At 40.4% G+C, this 20401-nt stretch overlaps 1 protein-coding gene across 1 annotated transcript in view; it reads right to left on the bottom strand.

Moving 5' to 3' along the window:
• The window catches only part of NEK11 (NIMA related kinase 11), a 321378-nt gene that overhangs the window by 66334 nt on the left and 234643 nt on the right, over positions 1–20401 (bottom strand). The window contains exon 16 of the mRNA XM_030933708.1: positions 10371–10467. Coding sequence (XP_030789568.1) covers positions 10371–10467 — 97 coding nt within the window. The remainder of the gene's footprint in view (positions 1–10370; positions 10468–20401) is intronic.

Here is a 20401-nt window from a genome sequence, read left to right as displayed (position 1 = left end):
GTGCTGCAATAAACATATGTGTGCATGTGTCTTTATAGCAGCACGACTTATAATCCTTTGGGTATATCCCCAGTAATGGGATGGCTGGGTCAAATGGTATTTCTAGTTCTAGATCCTTGAGGAATCGCCACACGGTTTTCCACAGTGGTTGAACTAGTTTACAGTCCCACCAACAGTGTAAAAGTGTTCCTATTTCTCCACATCCTCTCCAGCACCTGTTGTTTCCTAATTTTTTAATGATTGCCATTCTAACTGGTGTGAGATGGTATCTCATTGTGGTTTTGATTTGCATTTCTCTGATGGTGAGTGATGATGAGCATTTTTTCATGTGTCTGTTGGCTGTATGAATGTCTTCTTTTGAGACATGTCTGTTCATATCCTTTGCCCACTTTTTGATGGGGTTGTTTTTTTCTTGTAAATTTGATTGAGTTCTTTATAGGTTCTAGATATTAGCCCTTTGTCAGATGAGTAGATTGCAAAAATTTTCTCCCACTCTGTAGGTTGCCTGTTCACTCTGATGGTAGTTTCTTTAGCTGTGCAGAAGCTCTTTAGTTTAATTAGATCCCATTTGTCAATTTTGGCTTTTGTTGCTGTTGCTTTTGGTGTTTTAGACATGAAACCCTTACCCACGCCTATGTCCTGAATGGTATTACCTAGGTTTTCCTCTAGGGTTTTTATGGTTTTAGGTCTAACATTTAAGTCTCTAATCCATCTTGAATTAATTTTCATATAAGGAGTAAGGAAAGGATCCAGTTTCAGCTTTCTGCTTGGGGCTAGCCAATTTTCCCAGCACCATTTATTAAATAGGGAATCTTTTCCCCATTTCTTGTTTTTGTCAGGTTTGTCAAAGATCAGATGGCTGTAGATGTGTGGTATTACTTCTGAGGGCTCTGTTCTGTTCCATTGGTCTATATCTCTGTTTTGGTACCAGTACCATGCTGTTTTGGTTACTGTAGCCTTGTAGTATAGTTTGAAGTCAGGTAGCATGATGCCTCCAGCTTTATTCTTTTGGCTTAGGATTGTCTTGGCAATGCGGGGTCTTTTTTGGTTCCATATGAACTTTAAAGCAGTTTTTTTCCAATTTTGTGAAGAAAGTCATTGGTAGCTTAATGGGGATGGCATTGAATCTATAAATTACCTTGGGCAGTATGATGATTTTCACAATATTGATTCTTCCTGTCACACCAGTTAGAATGGCAATCATTAAAAAATCAGGAAACAACAGGTGCTGGAGAGGATGTGGAGAAATAGGAACACTTTTATACTGTTGGTGGGATTGTAAACTAGTTCAACCACTGTGGAAAACCGTGTGGCGATTCCTCAAGGATCTAGAACCAGAAATACCATTTGACCCAGCCATCCCATTACTGGGGATATACCCAAAGGATTATAAGTCGTGCTGCTATAAAGACACATGCACACGTATGTTTATTGAGGCACTATTCACAATAGCAAAGACTTGGAATCAACCCAAATGCCCATCAGTGACAGACTAGATTAAGAAAATGTGGCACATATACACCATGGAACACTATGCAGTCACAAAAAAGGATGAGTTCGTGTTCTTTGTAGGGACACGGATGCAGCTGGAAACAATCATTCTCAGCAAGTTATCCCAAGAACAGAAAACCAAATACCGCATGTTCTCACTCATAGGTGGGAATTGAACAATGAGATCACTTGGACACAGGAAAGGGAACATTACCAGGTCCTATTGTGGGGAGGTGGGAGGTGGGAGGGATAGCATTAAGAGATATACCTAATGTAAATGACGAGTTAATGGGTGCAGCACACCAACATGGCACATGTATACATAATAAACCTGCACGTTGTGCACATGTACCCTAGAACTTAAAGTATAATAATAAAAAAAGAGAGGCTTCTTTAGAGTTCCTGATGAGATCTAGACTTTAGCATCACTCAGCTCCCACTGTTCCCATCTCATCTTGGCAGTACTTTCCAGTTCTAGTTTTAGAATTAACACTTCTATTTGAAATGTAGTCTTGCCACTTACTAGCTATACGGCAATGGGAGGGTTTCTTCACCTCTTAAAATACAAACTCTTTACCTATAAAATGGAGAGTCCTCTGCACCTCACAGGTATATGGTGAGAACTTCATGAAACAGAAGGTGTCTGGCTTAGCACACTCCCTGGCACAAACGAGGCATGCATTGAAAGCAAGTTTCCCTCCATATAAACATTGGTATGGCTTTGGTCCCATTCGAAAACTGAGCTGGTACGATTATAAACGTAATGTTACTACACCATCTTGGGAACATTTTTAGCAAGTGCTTAATGTGTCACCATCAGTTTTACAAGTGATAGCTACTGTACCATGAGCTATATATCAGGTTAACAAGAAGGACAATAAAGATCATGGACTTCTCATGTTCTGTTTAGATCTTCCTGTCAAGATCTTCCTGTGATTGAAAGTGAAAGAAAAATTTCAAGAAGTTTTGAACCGGCTGAGACTGAATCAGTTATGAGGTCTGACCTCACTGTTACTTATAGAAACTCCCTGTGCCTTCTGCAGCCTGTAAATAGTTGACTTGAGCCCTCACGGCAGCACTCTACCACGACTGTGCCCTGACCTGGGTAGGAGAACAGGCATCTATGACACAGATGCAAAAATACAGAAACCTGTTTTGAGCATCAGCAGTGGCATGCACTGTGGTAGCCATTCGATATGCCAGGACGTGAGACAGCTCCATGAAGATCACCTTACCCCTCATCTTCCTCTATAAATACTATAGACACAATGTCCACATATAGAAGAAGCAATGCTCACTTGGGCATGATGTGCATGTCACTACACTGAACTCTATGGCATTAATAATGCCAGACTCATGTCTGATCTCTAGGCATTAATAATCTAAAACTGATGACACCAAAATCAGCAGCGCTGGAGAGGTGATTCCTCCTAGATATTAGAGATTTAGAATACCACAAACCCCCACTCCTCATTAAGATAATTTAAACAAAAATCTCTGGCTAAATAGCTAAATGAGAAAAAAAAAAAGTATCACTTTTATTAATCTTTGCAAGCAACACCATTTGACTCCCAGTAAGCGAGGTTTCTGGTAAGCTGTGTTGGACATCTCAGCTGAAACCTGAGGCTAAAAGCGGTTTCTTCCCTTCCACTCCAAATTTAGATTTGGGGACATTTTGTGTACTTTAATCTCAAGTGTGTTTGCTGTAAGACATGAAAATACAGCTTCCTAAATTCCAAAAAATATATCAAAAGCAAGTAAAATAGACCACACAATGAAATATTATATTTGTAAAAGACAAAAGTAGATATACAATAGATAGATGGATGGATGGATGGATGGATGGATGGATAGATAGATAGATAGATAGATAGATAGATAGATAGATAGACAGACAGACAGAATAAACTCCAAAAGTTTGATAACGTACTTTGTGGGGAAACATCACTCTCATACATTGCTGGTGGGAATACAAAGCGGCTTTTGGAAATATCTACCAAAATTATGTATGCATTTGTTCTCTAACTAAGTACTCTCACTTCTAGAAATCTATCTCAAAGATAAACTGGCAATAAAACAAACAAACAACCCTGAATGTGCAAGGCTATTCATTACAGCACTATTTGAACTAGCAAAAGATTGCCAATACTCATATGTCCGTCATTAGGTTACAGATTGAATAAACAATAGTACATCTACACAGAGGAGAATTTGGAAGCTGTAAAAAGAAGTGAAGCATATTGCCATATATTGCTGTGCTCCAGCATATACTACTAAACAAAGGAGACAAAATGTATATAATATGTTACCAATTTCTTAAGCAGTAGGAGAGAGATTCATTTATCTGAATATATTTTTAAATGAAAGTATGAACCATGACATTTTTAAACATGGAAGGGAGGAAATAGGGCAAGGGATCAAGGATAGAAGCTAGTCTTCATTAAATATGGCTTTTAATAGATCTGACTTTGGACCCATGAAAACATGTTACATAATTAACAAAAGTAATAAAACAAAAGCAGTTTCAAAAAATGTGAAGCAAAAGAAGTCAATAAATCTGTGAATACCCACACATAGAGTGTGATTCAGCTGAGTGTAGACCAGCACATGCATGTGGGGAGATTACTGAGCTGAGAGAGAGAAGGACACGAGTGGGTGCGATAAATTAGTACTTGGGGCTCACATTGTGCCATGAATAGTGCCTCTTCAGATCTTCATACTTGCCAAACTGGTAAACCTGGTCATTCATCAGCCATTGCATAGAGAACCCAGAAGGGTCTTGCTGCAGTAATGGGAAATAACCAGCTGTAGCCTAAATGCTGCCCTGGTCCCACATAACAAAGCTCAAAAGTAAAAACCAAAAGTATCAAACTGCTTCCAAGCAACTAAAACAAAGATCTAGGCTATTTATTGGAATACAAAATCATCCAGCATCCAAACAGGGTGAGTTTTAACTCACAATGTCAGAGACATCAAAATAATTAGTATAACTATACTCTACTTATTAAATAGAGGAAATATTGAGCATGTTTAGCAGAGACAAGGAAGATGTAACAAAAAGACTGAAATCAAACTTCTAGAGATGAAAACTTAATGTCTAAGATGAAGAATACACTGAATGTTCTAGTCAATTTTGCTATGAATCTCAAACTGCTTATAATGTCTATTTATAAACATACACTGAATGAGATTAACAGTAGATTAGACATTGCAGAGAAAAGATTAATAAATTTTAAGGCATAGCAAAAGAAACTGTTATCCAAAATGACACACAGAGAAGGAAAAAAGCCTTAAAAAAAGAGCACCAGTAAGCTATGGGACAACTTAAATAGCCTACTATATGTGTAATTGCAGTTCCTAAAGTGGAGAACAAATATCCCTACAAAGATTAATTTTTTTCTTGTGCTCACTGCATAAATTGGCAATGCAAAGGCGATTCAGAGAATGTCACCAGAGAATGATGCCATCCCTGTCATTAAACTGTTTCTTAGGGCCCAGATGTTTTTCAGGTCCCTGACTTTCAACTGGAAAAGTGGGCCCAGGAGCTCCCCCAGATTCTCGGGACTTTTCCATTATTAAGCTTTTTAGTGAGGTGGATCTGATCCCTAGGAATCTCAATAGAGCAAGATGAAGGAGCCTACCTCTACTCATACTGTTCCCAGGAACTAAGGCCTCCCAGCCATTGCAAAAAGCTGACAAGTCTGACAAGGAAACCAGCAATTCAGCCTCAAAATTTTCTGGGTACAAAGTTCCTCTAACAGCAGACTCTTACTGGGGCCAGAAACCTTCGGGACAGTTGCTAGTGAGGTGCCTGTGACTTTAATGCCAGACCTGAGTCTCCTTGTGACAATTCTGTGGGGAATGAAGTTATTCAAAATTACAAGGCTCTAGCATATGACTATGCATAGATCTAGATCCGTATTCATAACTACTATCCAGTTACAATGGGGGTCTATGATGCCAAGCGATGATTTCAGTAATATGACATTATAAAAAGGAAAAACTATAGGGACAGAAAGCAGACCATGGTTGTGAAGTACAGGGTATGGTGGGAGGAGCTGACTACAAAGGGGTAGCACAGGGAATTTTCGGGACAGAGAAATGTTCTATAATCTTGATTGTGCTGATAATTATATGACTGTTTGCACTTGTCAACATTGATAGAACTGTTTACTAAAAAGAGTGAATCTTATTGTATACAAATCAAAACTTACAGAACTATATAAAAAGAGGTGAGTTTTGCCGCAGGCAAATTATATACTCCTTATTAAAATAAATGGAAAATAAGAGAATTTATTTTATTTTATTTTTTGAGATGGAGTTTCACTCTTATTGCCCAGTCTAGAGTGAGATGGTGTGATCTCAGCTCACTGCAACCTCTGTCTCCTGGATTCAAGTGACTCTCCTGTCTCAGCCTCCCTAGTAGCTGGGATTACAGGTGTGCACCACCACGCCTGGCTAATTTTTGTATTTTTAGTAAAGAAAGGTTTCACCATGTTGGTCAGGCTGATCTCGAACTCCTGACCTCAAGTGATCCACCTGCCTCGTTCTCTCAAAGTGCTGGAATTACAGGTGTGAGCCACCACTCCCAGCATAAGTACATTTTTTAAAGTCAAAAATATTAGGGCCTTAAAACATAAATATATTAATATATGTTATATAATATTTGATTTTTATTAAGACTGATTCCAACTCACATTCTGGTAACAAATGTCTCAAACTTTAATGCGTATATGAATTTCCAAATAGTTTAAAACTGAGATTCTGATTCAGGAGGGATGAGGCCAGAGAGTTTGTATTTCTCACGGGTTTCCAGATGATGTCCCTGGTGCCAGTCAGGGACCACACTCAGGGCACAGGACACCAGTGGTCTCACTTGATGTCTAGCTGTCATTCCATAGGGTCTCCTTTCTGGCCTCTAGTGGGAAAATGGAGTCAGGCCTGGAATTTAATCTGGCTTGAGGCAGTTAAAATAAATAAATAAATAAATAAATAAATAAAAATTAAAAAAATTTTAAAAAAAGCTTTTTTGAACAGAAACCCTTCCCTGAGAGCAGAAGTTTCAGGAGGACCACGGAGCCACAAAGGCCCACTTATCCACCCATTCACCCATCCATCCACCTACCTGTCCTATCTGTTCATCTATCCTACCTGTTCATCTATCCATCTACCTGTTCATCTATCCATTCATCATTTATCTATCCATATTATGAATAGCAACTTCTCTTCAAATGTACATGGAAATTCCTCAGTCAGAAAAGAAGTCATCACTGACTTCTTGTCATTCTGCCAACATTCCAATGACTCTGAGCAGTACCACCTAATAACTTCTGAGAGCTGGTGTTGTCTGTGCACCAGTAGGGGAGTTTCATTTATGGAGTAGTCTCCCTGCAAGAGTGAGAAGTGGCTGTGGCCAGAAGTCCAAGTTGGAGAATTGCAAATGGTTGGAATTTGTATTAAACAACTTCATGGCATTTTCTCAGAGAATTGGCACTAACACTTTTTGCATGCTAAAAAGATACTACATGAATGTTTTAACAAACAGCTGCTTCACTTACCAATGCCCTCAGGTATAAAACATCACTAATACATGTCAACACCTTCAGATACTTGGCTTGGGGATTTTCAAAATGAAGGAACTGCACACATATTGAGAGTCTAAGTTGTTAACATTTACTGAGCACTTACTATGTGCCATAAACTATTCTTAGTGCATTTCATACATTATCTCAACTCACCCTAACAGCAACTCTACGAGGCACAAATCATTATTAGTCCCACTTCACAGATGAGAAATCTGAGGCCCAAAGAGTTTGGTTAACTTGTCCAAGGATACATATTAGTCGGTGGCAAAGAGGGATATAAATCCCAGCAGCCTGCCCCTTGCATCTTCCCTCCTGACCACTGTGCTGGGTCTACTCTATGACTGACATTGTATATATTAATACTCACAAAGCCCCAGGGTCCCAGTTTAGAGAACTTGGAGAAGGATGTCAGTATGATCACCAGGTGTTTTGCCACCCAACTTCTTCATAGAGGAGATGACAAAGTCATTTGCCTGATATCCTTAAACTGACACACACTAAGTAAGCCTTCAGGCATTACTTACTGAGCTACAAGGTTCCTTCTCACCTAGATCTCGCCTTTGCTTATGTAACAATGGGGAAGGCTGTGGAGGGGGCAGGTGTGGTAGGGAAATTTAGGAATTCAGTTTTGGAAATCCTGAGCTTGAGATGCCTAATGGACATCCAAGGGAAAATGTCAAAGAGCAGATTAAAATTCACATATTCACTGAAATATTTATAGATATAATATATGATGAATAGGAATTCCTTAAAAGTAACATGTGAGAACAGGTGGAAGTATAGAAAAACAAGATTGGTCATGGTTGATAACTGTTGAACTGGTTGGGTTGATTAGTCTATAGAAAAATTATACTACTCTGACTACTTTTATTTGTGGCTGAAACTTCCTATAATTAAATGTTTAAAAGTTCAGGACACATAATATTTCTTATGTAGGCTACCACCAAAAGTGTATAACCTGAAGCTCATGATGAGGAAGCAACAGACAAACCCACAGTAAGAGATATCTTATAAAACAACCAGCCTAAACTCTTCAAAAATGTCAGTGTCATGAAAGACGAAGAATGACTGAGGAACCATTCTAGAGTAAATACACCAAAGAGACATAGCAACTGAGTGCAATGTGTGATCCTGGCTTGTATCCTGAATCGGAAAAACAATTGCTATAATGGGTACTATTGGGATAATCAATGAAATCTGAATATGGATTTGTATGTTAAATAGTAGTATGTACTGATGTGAAATTTCCTAAATTCAATCATCAGACTGTGGTTATATAAGAGAATGTTCTTGTTTTTAGAAGCTACACGTTTAAATATTTAGGGATGAAGAATTGTGATGCATGGAATGTATTCTCAAATGGATCAGTAATAATAATTTATAAGTGTATATGTGTATATACTATATAGATAGATAGAAAGAAAAATTACAAAAATGTGGCAAAATGTTAACAACTGGTAAATCAAGATGAAGTCTATACTGGTAAATACAGAAGTCAACATCTTGCTCAGTCACAGCCCCTTCCCAGAGTGGCCAAGATGCAATGTCTGATTGATGGGGTTAAGAAGGCCCTCTTGTCCCAACTCAGGACAGTCCTGCAGGGCCATCTAGCCCCAGAATTCCCTATGGGGTTGGCAGAGGCCTCTAATGACCTATGTCACAGCTTGACTTCTCCCTAACTAGTCTGCTTCCTTCCTCCTCCTTTCTACAGGTGTTGGTCTCCAGAAGATTCCCTCACAAAACTCCTCCTACACATTAATTTCCATCTCTCAGTATGCTTCCTGGGTATCCAGCTGTGGCAATTAACATGACCATTTTACAGATGAAGAAACTGAATCTTAGAAAATCACTTGTGAAAGGTTAGACAGCCATTTATTAGTGAAGCCAAGACTCAGACACCAAATCTGCTGACCTCCCGTTTCTCCTCCTTTTTCTTTACCTCTCCAAATTATATCGCTCTGTGAAGGTTAAGTCCCTGCTTCTCCCAGAGGCCTTCCAAATTCCCCTTTCTGACCTTAGAACTCTCATCATCTATTTGGCTCATGGCCACGCTCCCATTTGGGGACTGTTACTAACTATCCCTTCATATTACATAACCATTATGTTGTCACTTAACGTTTTGCATTTTTAAGTTTTGTGTTGTCTCTACATTATAATCTCTATGGAGACAAATGTCATTAACTGTTCTTCTTGGCATCCCAATAGTTGAGATCCATATGCTAAGCATGTAGTATATCACTGTGCAGAGAAAATCACTGTGCAGAGAAAGAACAGCAAGATTTCCTCTCTCTGGCTGGCTTCTAAGTCTTTGAAACTGAGAAAACACAACATGCTCAAAAGATACGCAGCTTTGCAGCCTTGATTTCCTTTTTGTCTTTTCTGGAATGACATAAGGAGTCACAATATAAAATATAAAAGGATGGCAGGTTATTGCACTAAAGGAGCAATACCATCCATGGGGGAATAACTCAAACTGCATTAGCCCACATTAAAAAGGTGAGCCAGAAAGTACTTGGTCAATTACAATAAAGCAATAAGGAGAAAAACAACACACTAGGAATAAAATCATTAGAATGCATATTGGCCAATTAATTTTGCAAAATATTTTCATTTTAATTATTTAAAACATTTCATAATATGCTCGGAAATGGAGTATAGTGTACTTTGCAAAAGTAATGAAGTCTTAGATCAAAAATCTGACACGACATTGTTAACTTTTACGGGTAAAATAAGCAAACCACTTTTCTTTTCTTTAAAGACTATCAACTGGGAAATTAGCAACGCCTTCTATATTATCTCCTCCAAGCAAGGAGAGGTGGAGGTAGCTTCCGTCTACAGAGGGAAAGATTAATCCAAACTCCTTCACTTCCAGTTTCTGGGAATCACTTCTTGCCATGGTAATTATGTTATTATATGACTACTCTGGTACAGGTAGGGTTGGAAAACAGTAAGTATATAAACATATTAACAGCTTTAGGCTTGGAAATAACTTTCAGCATTTTTTTTCCTTTGCTTGCAAACATTAGTATGGATGAGAATGTGCTGTGCTACAAGAATACTATAAGTGCAAATCAACTGAAAAATAATTCTTGCCAAAGTTCACTAATTATTCAACCAGCACCAATACAGAAAGTGAATTTTAGAGAGAAGTTTGTAAGTTGGAGCATCTTAGTCCCAGGTATTTTGTTACAGCAGCACAAATGGACTAAGACAGTATCACATGACTGGGTCACACACTTGGTCAATATGCTTTAACACTGCACCTTCCTAGGGGGCAGGCAACACGCTACTTACTCCCTCATGCGTTTCATCTTGGTACTGGCCATCGCACTGTGGAAAATTGTTGGTCCTGGGGACATGTCTGCAGCCATGCTGGGGATGGTCTTTGTGTCTGAAAATCAATGCACAGCTCTTATTGACTTCATCAGCAATCCTGCAACTTCAAGGCAACGTTCAAGGGCAATCAGAAAACAGAAGCCAATCCACCTTTGCCACATGGTAATGCTACATTAATTAGAGATGAATTCAATTATAACGTGCACATTAAGAAGATTTATTCCAAATGACAAGATTATTTACAGTTTTAATATGCACAAGGCATTCCAGGACAAAGCCTCTCTCACAAAGGATTGTTTAAACAAAACACCATTATTTCAAAGATGAGCTTTTCATCCTAGAAAACTCAGGGGATGTATCTATAGAAAAGCAAGTGTTCCCGAGGACCGTTTGGCCACTCTCTTTCAGCAGGTGTGGATGTTTGACTAAATGACTAGGAATTTTTCTAATAAGCTTAGTTTTCCTTTCATCTTAATCTTATACCTGAGCATTAGCTTTTTTGCAGTGGAAAGCAAAATGCTTAACAGAGGTCATATCTGCAGCTTTAAACTACAGCAGAATGGAGCAGAAGGCCAAAGTTGTGTTCAGAAGGTAGAGCTGGTAATGAAAGTTGAGGTGTAATGAAATCTGCTGAGAGAGCTACAGTTTTTCATGAAACATCCTGAAGGCTCTTATAAAACAAGTTGAAACTGAGGGAAAGAAACATTCCATCAACTGAAACAACACTACTTTCCATTAAAAAGCTAAAACTGGGCTGGGCGCAGTGGCTCACAACTGTAATCCTGGCACTTTGGGAGGCCAAGGTGGGCGGATGACCTGAGGTCAGGAATTTGGGACCACCCTGGCCAACACGGTGAAACCTTGTCTCTACTAAAAATATCAAAATTAGCTGGGTGTGATGGCACATGCCTGTAATCCCAGCTACTCTGGAGGCTGAGACAGGAGAATCACTTCAACCTGGGAGGCGGAGGTTGCCATGAGCCAAGATTGCACCACTGCACTCCAGCCTAGGTGAAAGAGCGAAGCTCTGTCTCAAAAAAAAAAAAAAAAAAAAAAAAAAAAAAAAGAGGCCTCTAAAACTGGCCCATTAGCAAGAGCTCAGGGCAATCCACAGAGCTGAATTTACAATTTGGCCCTGTGCTGCTCTTTCCTCCCCGAAACTGGGGGCAGAGTCCTCCCTGTGCACTTCCTTAGATCTCTTATAAGGTACTTTGCACCCCATCAGTAAAAAACTGTCCACTCTAATGATCATTTATAAATTATATCCATGCAGTTGCTATGTCAGAGAGAAGAGACTCATGTTATGAAATTCCTATTCTTTTCTCAACATATCTCATATAATATGTGCCTGCCTGACTTAGGGACCAAGTAAAGCAGCAAGGTGGAGTCCCCATCTTACATATTAGTAAAGCTTTTTCTTCTTTCCTTTTTTTTTTTTTCTTTGAGACAGAGTTTCGCTCTTGTTGCCCAGGCTAGAGTGCAATGGTGTGATCTCGGTTCACTGCAACCTCCACCTCCCGGGTTCAAGCGATTCACCTGCCTCAGCCTCCTAAGTAGCTGGGATTACAGGCATGTGCCACCATGCCTGGTTAATTTTGTACTTTTAGCAGAGACAGGTTTCTCCTGTTGGTCTCCTGTTGGTCAGGCTGGTCTTGAACTCCCGACCTCAGGAGATCAGCCCACCTCGGCCTCCCAAACTGCTAGAATTACAGGTGTGAGCCACCACATTTGACCTTTCTTATTTTTTTTTGAGATGGAGTTTTGCTCTTATTGCCCATGCTGGAGTGCAATAGTGAGATCTCGGCTCACTGCAACCTCCGCCTCCTGGATTCAAGTGATTCTCCTGCCTCAGCCTCCCAAGTAGCTGGGATTACAGGCTCCCACCACCATGCCCGGCTAATTTTTTTATTTTTAGTAGCGATGGGGTTTCGTCATGTTGGTCAGGCTGGTCTCGAACTCCTGACCTGAGGTGATCCGCCTGCCTCGGCCTCCCAAAGTGCTGGGATTACAGGCATGAGCCACCGCCCTATTTTTTAAATTTTAAAAGTTAAATTCAAATTCTAATGTCTCACATACACCCTCTTTTTGCACTACCTGGTGGGGCATGCATCCCACTTTGAACTTCTTGCTCCTATAGGTATAATTGAGATGAATATTCTCCAGCTTAATTCTGTGCCAAAGTCTCTGATCTTTCCTTAGACTAGATCCCTAGTTATGGAAATACTGAATTGACAGCGACAAATCTTGTAAAGGGCATAGTACAAATTAACAATGTGTTGCTCATAGTACGTTCACCAATTATGACTTCATGATAAAGGCACAAGTACCAGAGACTGATTGCTCCTATTTCTCTCACTCCTGGAGATTACCCCTTTCACACCTGGAGAAGAAATTTGCCTCAGCCCTCACTGCAACTGGACAGCAGCTTTCTGTCAGCTCCAACCTTCCCACTAGCTCTGGCCAAGACAGATACTTTTCCCCAGGGAAGCCTGGTGAGTGGGCAAGAGGAAGGCATAGGGGTTTATTTCATTTTCCTCTTGGTTGGTTTTTAAAACAATTTTTCCTAGAACCTAAATAGTTACTAAAACAAAACCAACCATACCATGCCAAGTAACTCACAAACAGGCTCAAAAATCAGTTCTGCCAATAATAAAAATAAGGTGCTCCTTTCCCATCTTTTCCAGAGCTAGCAAGTTTTGAAGACTTATGCAAATAAAGGTCAAAGCAATTTCCAGGAGAGCTGCAATTTATTTTAAGCTGGCTACAGTTCCCCTCAATAAGGCACTCAGTGCTGCTAGGAAAGATGCTAAGCCTTAAGCCCAAGGTAGAAAACAGGGCAAGTGTCATGTCAAGCAACAGGGTTGGCAAAGCTTGGTGCTCAGAGCAATTCCTTTTTCAGTGTTTCTTACCGGCCAACTTTCTTTCCCTCTGCATCCCATCTTCCAACATGAATAGCAGTTGCTTTATGTCAAAGAAAGGGACAATTCATTTAACAATCATAATAAAAATAATTGGGGCTAGAATCATAGATGTCATCCAATAGGTCACTGAATCCCAGAGTGTGTTCTAGACCACTGCTTCTCAAACTAATGTCATACAAATCATCCAGGGATCTTGTTAAAATGCAGATTCTTCTTTAGAATTTTTGGGATTCTGCATTTCCATAAGTTCCCAGGTGATACCAATGCTGCTGGTCCTGCAACCACACTTTGAGTAGTAAGGCTCTAGACAGGCTAGCTACATAATTTGTGGGGCCCAGTGCTAAATGACAATGCAGAAATCCTTTTTCAAGAAACAAGAGAAAAGCTGGTTTTTGGGGGGATCTGTATTTGTCTGTGGACCTGTCATCGTGCTTTTTGTTGGGTATTTAATGTCATTCTCCCTCGGGAACTAGGACAGATACTCTGCAGAGGAGTATAGACACTTATAGGGACCTGGCAGTCTTACCTCACCCCAACTCTTCCTCAGTATTACCTAGGACCACGCTGGGAATGGAGGGTTGCAGTAGTTATGGGGTGGGGATTAGGAGTGGGTGGCAGAGGAACCTTCCCAGGTAGATGTCTTAAAGGCAAGACAGCACATGAGCAAGGCTTTAAGCCCTGAACCTGTGTCCACTGTCTTACTAGCTTTCACTCATAAAATACAAATTCAAAGATAAAATTTTATGAAACCCCTTGTGTGGGCTCCTTCCTGAACCTGGGGTACTGTGTAACTGCACTGGTCTCACATCCATGAAGCCCTGGTTCTAGAGCACTGCTTTCTTAAAGCTCTGCTTTCTGAAAAAATAGCTGAATCCTTAATCCCCATGTTAATTTTTAAAAACTAATTTTTGGCAGAACGGGCAAGACGGCCGAATAGGAAGAACTCCGGTCAGCAGCTGCCAGTGAGATCAACCCAGAAGGTGTGTGATTTCTCCATTTCCAACTGAGGTACCCGGCTAATCTCACTGGGACTGGTTAGACAGTTGGTGCAGCCCACAGAGGGTGAGCCAAAGCAGGGTGGGGCATCATCTCATAGGGGAGGTGCAAGGGGTCAAGGAACTCCCTCCCCTAGCCAAGGGAAGCCGTGAGGGACTGCTATGACGAACGGTGCACTCTGGCCCAGATACTATGGTTTTCCCACGTTCTTCACAACCCACAGACCAGGAGGGTGCCTATACCACCAGGGCCCTGGGTTTCAAGCACAAAACTGGGTGGCCATTTGAGCAGACACTGAGCTAGCTGTAGGAATTTTTTTTCATACTCCACTGGCACCTGGAATGCCAGCGAGACAAAACCATTCACTCCCCTCGAAAGGGGGCTGAAGCCAGGGAGCCAAGTGGTCTAGCTCAGTGGATCCCACTCCCACAGAGCCCAGCAAACTAAGATCCACTGGCTTGAAATGTGTACTGCCAGCACAGCAGTCTGAAGTCAACCTGGGATGCTCCAGCTTGGTGGGAGGAGGGGCATCTGCCATTACTGAGGTTTGAGCAGGTGGTTTTCCCCTCACAGTGTAAACAAAGCTGCTGGGAAGTTTGAACTGGGCAGAGCCCACCGCAGCTTGGTAAAGCCTCTGTAGCCAGACTGTCTCTCTAGATTCCTCCTCTCTGGGCAGGACATCACTGAAAAAAAGGCAACAGCCCCAGTCAGGGGCTTAAAGATAAAACCCCCATCTCCCTGGGACAGAGCACCTTGGGGAAGGGGAAGCTGTGGGCACAGCTTCAGCAGACTTAAATATCCCTGCCTGCTGGCTCTGAAGAGGGCAGCAGATCTCCCAGCACAGTGTTCAAGCTCTGCTAAGGGACAGACTGACTCCTTAAGTGGGTCCCTGAACCCCATGCCTCCTGACTGGGAGACACCTCCAAACAGGGGTCCACAGACAAATACAGGAGAGTTCGGGCTGGCATCTGGTGGGTGCCCTTCTGGGATGAAGCTTCCAGAGGAAGGAACAGGGAGCAATCGTTGCTGTTCTGCAGCCTCCACTGGTGGTACCCAGGCAAAAAGGATCTGGTGTGGACCTCCAGCAAACTCCAGCAGACCTGCAGCAGAGGGGCCTGACTGTTAGAAGGAAAACTAACAAACAGAAAGGAATAGCATCAACATCAACAAAAAGGATGTCCACTCAGAAACCCCATTTGAAGGTCACCATCAAAGACCAAAGGTAGATAAATCCATGAAGATGAGGAAAAACCAGCACAAAAAGGCTGAAAATTCAAAAAAATCAGAACATCTCTTCTCCTCCAAAAGATCACAACTCCTCGCCAGCAAGGGAACAAAACTGGCGGGAGAATGAGTTTGCTAATTGACAGAAGTAGACTACAGAAGGTGGGTAATAACAAACTCCTCTGAGCTAAAAAAGCATGTTCTAACCCAATGCAAGGAAGCTAAGAACGTTGATAAAAGGTTAGAAGAATTGCTAACTAGAATAACCAGTTTAGAGCAGAACATAAATGACCTGATGGAGTTGAAAAACACAGCACGAGAACTTCGTGAAGCATACACAAGTATCAATAGCTGAATTGATCAAGTGGAAGAAAGGATATCAGAGATTGAAGATCAACTTAATGAAATAAAGCATGAAGACAAGATTAGAGATAAAAGAATGAAAAGGAATGAACAAAGCCTCCAAGAAATGTGGGACTATGTGAAAAGACCAAACCTATGTCTGACTGGTATACCTGAAAGTGACGGGGAGAATGAAACCAAGTTGGAAAACAATCTTCAGGATAGTATCCAGGAGGACTTCCCAAACTTAGCAAGGCAGGCCAACATTGAAATTCAGGAAATACAGAGAATGCCACAAAGATACTCCTTGAGAAGAGCAACTCCAAGACATGTAATTGTCAGAATCACAAAAGTTGCAATGCAGGAAAAAATGTTACGGGCACCCCCAGAGAGAAAGGTCGGGTTACCCACAAAGGGAAGCCCATCAGACTAACAGCTGATCTCTTGGCAGAAACTCTACAAGCCAGAAGAGAGTGGGGGCCAATATTCAACAATCTTAAAGAAAAGAATTTTCAACCCAGAATTTCATATCCAGCCAAACTAAGCTTCATAAGTGAAGGAGAAATAAAATCATTTACAGACAAGCAAATGCTGAGAGATTTTGTCACCACCAGGCCTGCCTTACAAGAGCTCCTGAAGGAAGCACTAAACATGGGAAGGAACAAACCAGTACCAACCACTGCAAAAACATGCCAAATTGTAAAGACCATCGACGCTAGGAAGAAACTGCATCAACTAGTGAGCAAAATAACCAGCTAACATCATAATGACAGGATCAAATTCACACATAACAGTATTAACCTTAAATGTAAATGGGCTAAATGCTCCAATTAAAAGACACAGACTGGCAAATTGGATAAAGAGTCAAGACCCATCAGTGTGCTGTATTCAGGAGACCCATCTCGTGTGCAGAGACACACACAGGTTCAACATAAAGGGATGTAGGAAGATCTACCAAGCAAATGGAAAACAAAAAAAGCAGGGGTTGCAATCCTAGTTTCTGATAAAACAGACTTTAAACCAACAAAGACCAAAAGAGATAAAGAAGACTGTTACATAATGGTAAAGGGATCAATTCAATAAGAAGAGCTAACTATCCTAAATATATATGCACCCAATAAAGGAGCCACCAGATTCATAAAGCAAGTCCTTAGAGACCTACAAAGAGACTTAGACTCCCACACAATAATAATGGGAGAATTTAACACCCCACTGTCAACATTAGATAGAACAACAAGACAGAAAGTTAACAAGGATATCCAGGATTGAAACCAGCTCTGCACCAAGCAGACCTAATAGACATCTATAGAACTCTCCACCCCAAATCAACAGAATATACATTCTTCTCAGCACCACACTTACTACAAAACTGACCATACAGTTGGAAGTAAAGCACTCCTCAGCAAATGTAAAAGAACAGAAATCATAACAAACTGTCTCTCAGACCACAGTGCAATCAAACGAGAACTCAGGATTAAGAAACTCACTCAATACTGCTCAACTACATGGAAACAGAACAGCCTGCTCCTGAATGACTACTGGGTACATAACGAAGTGAAGGCAGAAATAAAGATGTTCTTTGAAACCAATGAGAACAAAGACACAACATACCAGAATCTCTGGGACACATTAAAAGCAGTGTGTAGAGGGACATTTATAGCACTAAATGCCCACAATAGAAAGCAGGAAAGATCTAAAATTGACACCCTAACATCACAATTAAAAGAACTAGAGAAGCAAGAGCAAACACATTCACAAGCTAGCAGAAGGCAAGAAATAACTAAGATCAGAGCAGAACTGAAGGAGATAGAGACACAAAAAACCCTTCAAAAAATCAATGAATCCAGGAGCTGGTGTTTTGAAAAGATCAACAAAATTGATAGACTGCTTGCAAGATTAATAAAGAAGAAAAGAGAGAAGAATCAAATAGATGCAATAAAAAACGATAAAGGGGATATCACCATCGATCCCACAGAAATACTACCGTCAGAGAATACTATAAACACCTCTATGAAAATAAACTAGAAAATCTAGAAGAAATGGATAAATTCCTGGACACACACACCCTCCCAAGACTAAACCAGGAAGTTGAATCCCTGAATAGACCAATAACAGGCTCAGAAATTGAGGCAATAATTAATAGCCTCCCAACCAAAAAAGTCCAGGACCGGATGAATTCACAGCCAAATTCTACCAGAGGTATAAACAGGAGCTGGTACCATTCCTTCTGAAACTATTCCAATCAATAGAAAAAGAGGGAATCCTCCCTAACTCATTTTATGAGGCCAGCATCACCCTGATACCAAAGCCTGGCAGAGACACAACAAAAAAGAGAATTTTAGACCAATATTCCTGATGAACATTGATGCAAAAATCCTCAATAAAATACTGGCAAACCAAATCCAGCAGCACATCAAAAAGCTTATACACCATGATCAAGTTGGCTTCATCCCTGGGATGCAAAGCTGGTTCTGTTTATATGATGGATAAAATAATCCATCATATAAACAGAACCAAAGAGAAAAACCATATGATTATCTCAATAGATGCAGAAAAGGTCTTCAACAAATCCAACAGTGCTTCATGCTAAAAACTCTCTAAACTAGGTGTTGATGGGATGTATCTCAAAATAATAAAAGTTATTTATGACAAATCCACAGCCAATATCATACTGAATGGGCAAAAACTGGAAGCATTGCCTTTGAAAACTGCCACAAGACAGGGATGCCCTCTCTCACCACTCCTATTCAACATAGTGTTGGAAGTTCTGGCCAGGGAAATCAGTCAGGAGAAAGAAATAAAGGGTATTCAATTAGGAAGAGAGGAAGTCAAATTGTCCCTGTTTGCAGATGATATGATTGTATATTTAGAAAACCCCATTGTCTCAGCTCAAAATCTCCTTAAACTGATAAGCAACTTCAGCAAAGTCTCAGGATACAAAATCAATGTCTAAAAATCACAAGCATTCCTGTACACCAATAGCAGACAAACAGAGAGCCAAATCATGAATGAACTCCCATTTACAATTGCTTCAAGGAGAATAAAATACCTAGCAATCCAACTTATAAGGGATATGAAGGACCTCTTTAAGGAGAACTACAAACCACTGTTCAACAAAATAAAAGAGGACACAAACAAATGGAAAAACATTCCATGCTCATGGATAGGAAGAATCAATATCGTGAAAATGGCCATACTGCCCAAGGTAATTTATAGATTCAATGCCATCCCCATCAAGCTACCAATGACTTTCTTCACAGAATTGGAAAAAATCTACTTTGAAGTTCATATGGGACCAAAAAAGAGCCCGCATTGCCAAGACAATCTTAAGCCAAAAGAACAAAGCTAGAGGCATCATGATACCTGACTTCAAACCATACTACAAGTCTACAGTAACCAAAACAGCATGGTACTGGTACCAAAACAGAGATATAGATCAATGGAACAGAACAGAGCCCTAAGAAATAATACCACACATCTACAACCATCTGATCTTTGATAAACCTGACAAAAACAGGAAATGGGGAAAGGATTCCCTATTTAACAAATGGTGCTGGGAAAACTGGCTAGCCCTATGTAGAAAGCTGAAACTAGATCCCTTCCTTACACCTTATACAAAAATTAATTCAAGATGGATTAAAGACTTAAATGTTAGAACTAAAACCATAAAAACCCTAGAAGAAAACATAGGCAGTACCATTCAGGACATAAGCATGGGCAAGGACTTCATGACTAAAACACCAAAAGCACTGGCAACAAAAGCCAAAATTGACAAATGGATCTAATTAAACTAAAGAGCTTCCACACAGCAAAAGAAACTACCATCAGAGTGAACAGGCAACCTACAGAATGTGAGAAAATTTTTACAATCTACCCATCTGACAAAGGGCTAATATCCAGCATCTACAAAGAACTTAAACAAATTTACAAGAAAAAAATCAAACAACCCCATCAAAAAGTGGGCAAAGGATATGAACAGACACTTCTCAAAAGAAGACATTTATGCAGCCAACAGACACATGGAAAAATGCTCATCATCACTGGCCATCAGAGAAATGTAAATCAAAACCACAATGAGAAACCATCTCACACCAGTTAGAATGGAGATCATTAAAAAGTCAGGTAACAACAGGTGCTGGAGAGGATGTGGAGAACTAGGAACACTTTCGCACTGTTGGTGGAACTGTGAACTAGTTCATCCATTGTAGAAGACAGTGTGGTGATTCCTCAAGGATCTAGAACTAGAAATACCATTTGGCCCAGCGAACCCATTACTGGGTATATACCCAAAGGATTACAAATCATGCTGCTATGAAGACACATGCACATGTATGTTTATTGTGGCATTATTCACAATAGCAAAGACTTGGAATCAACCCAAATGTCCATCATTGATAGGCTGGATTAAGAAAATGTGGCACATATTCACCATGGAATACTATGCAGACATAAAAAAGGATGAGTTCATGTCCTTTGTAGGAACATGGGTGAAGGTGAAAACCATCA

The sequence above is a fragment of the Rhinopithecus roxellana genome, chromosome 1, assembly GCF_007565055.1.
Source record: "Rhinopithecus roxellana isolate Shanxi Qingling chromosome 1, ASM756505v1, whole genome shotgun sequence".
Lineage (NCBI taxonomy): Eukaryota > Metazoa > Chordata > Mammalia > Primates > Cercopithecidae > Rhinopithecus > Rhinopithecus roxellana.
This window is presented reverse-complemented; position numbering and strand designations above follow the sequence as displayed.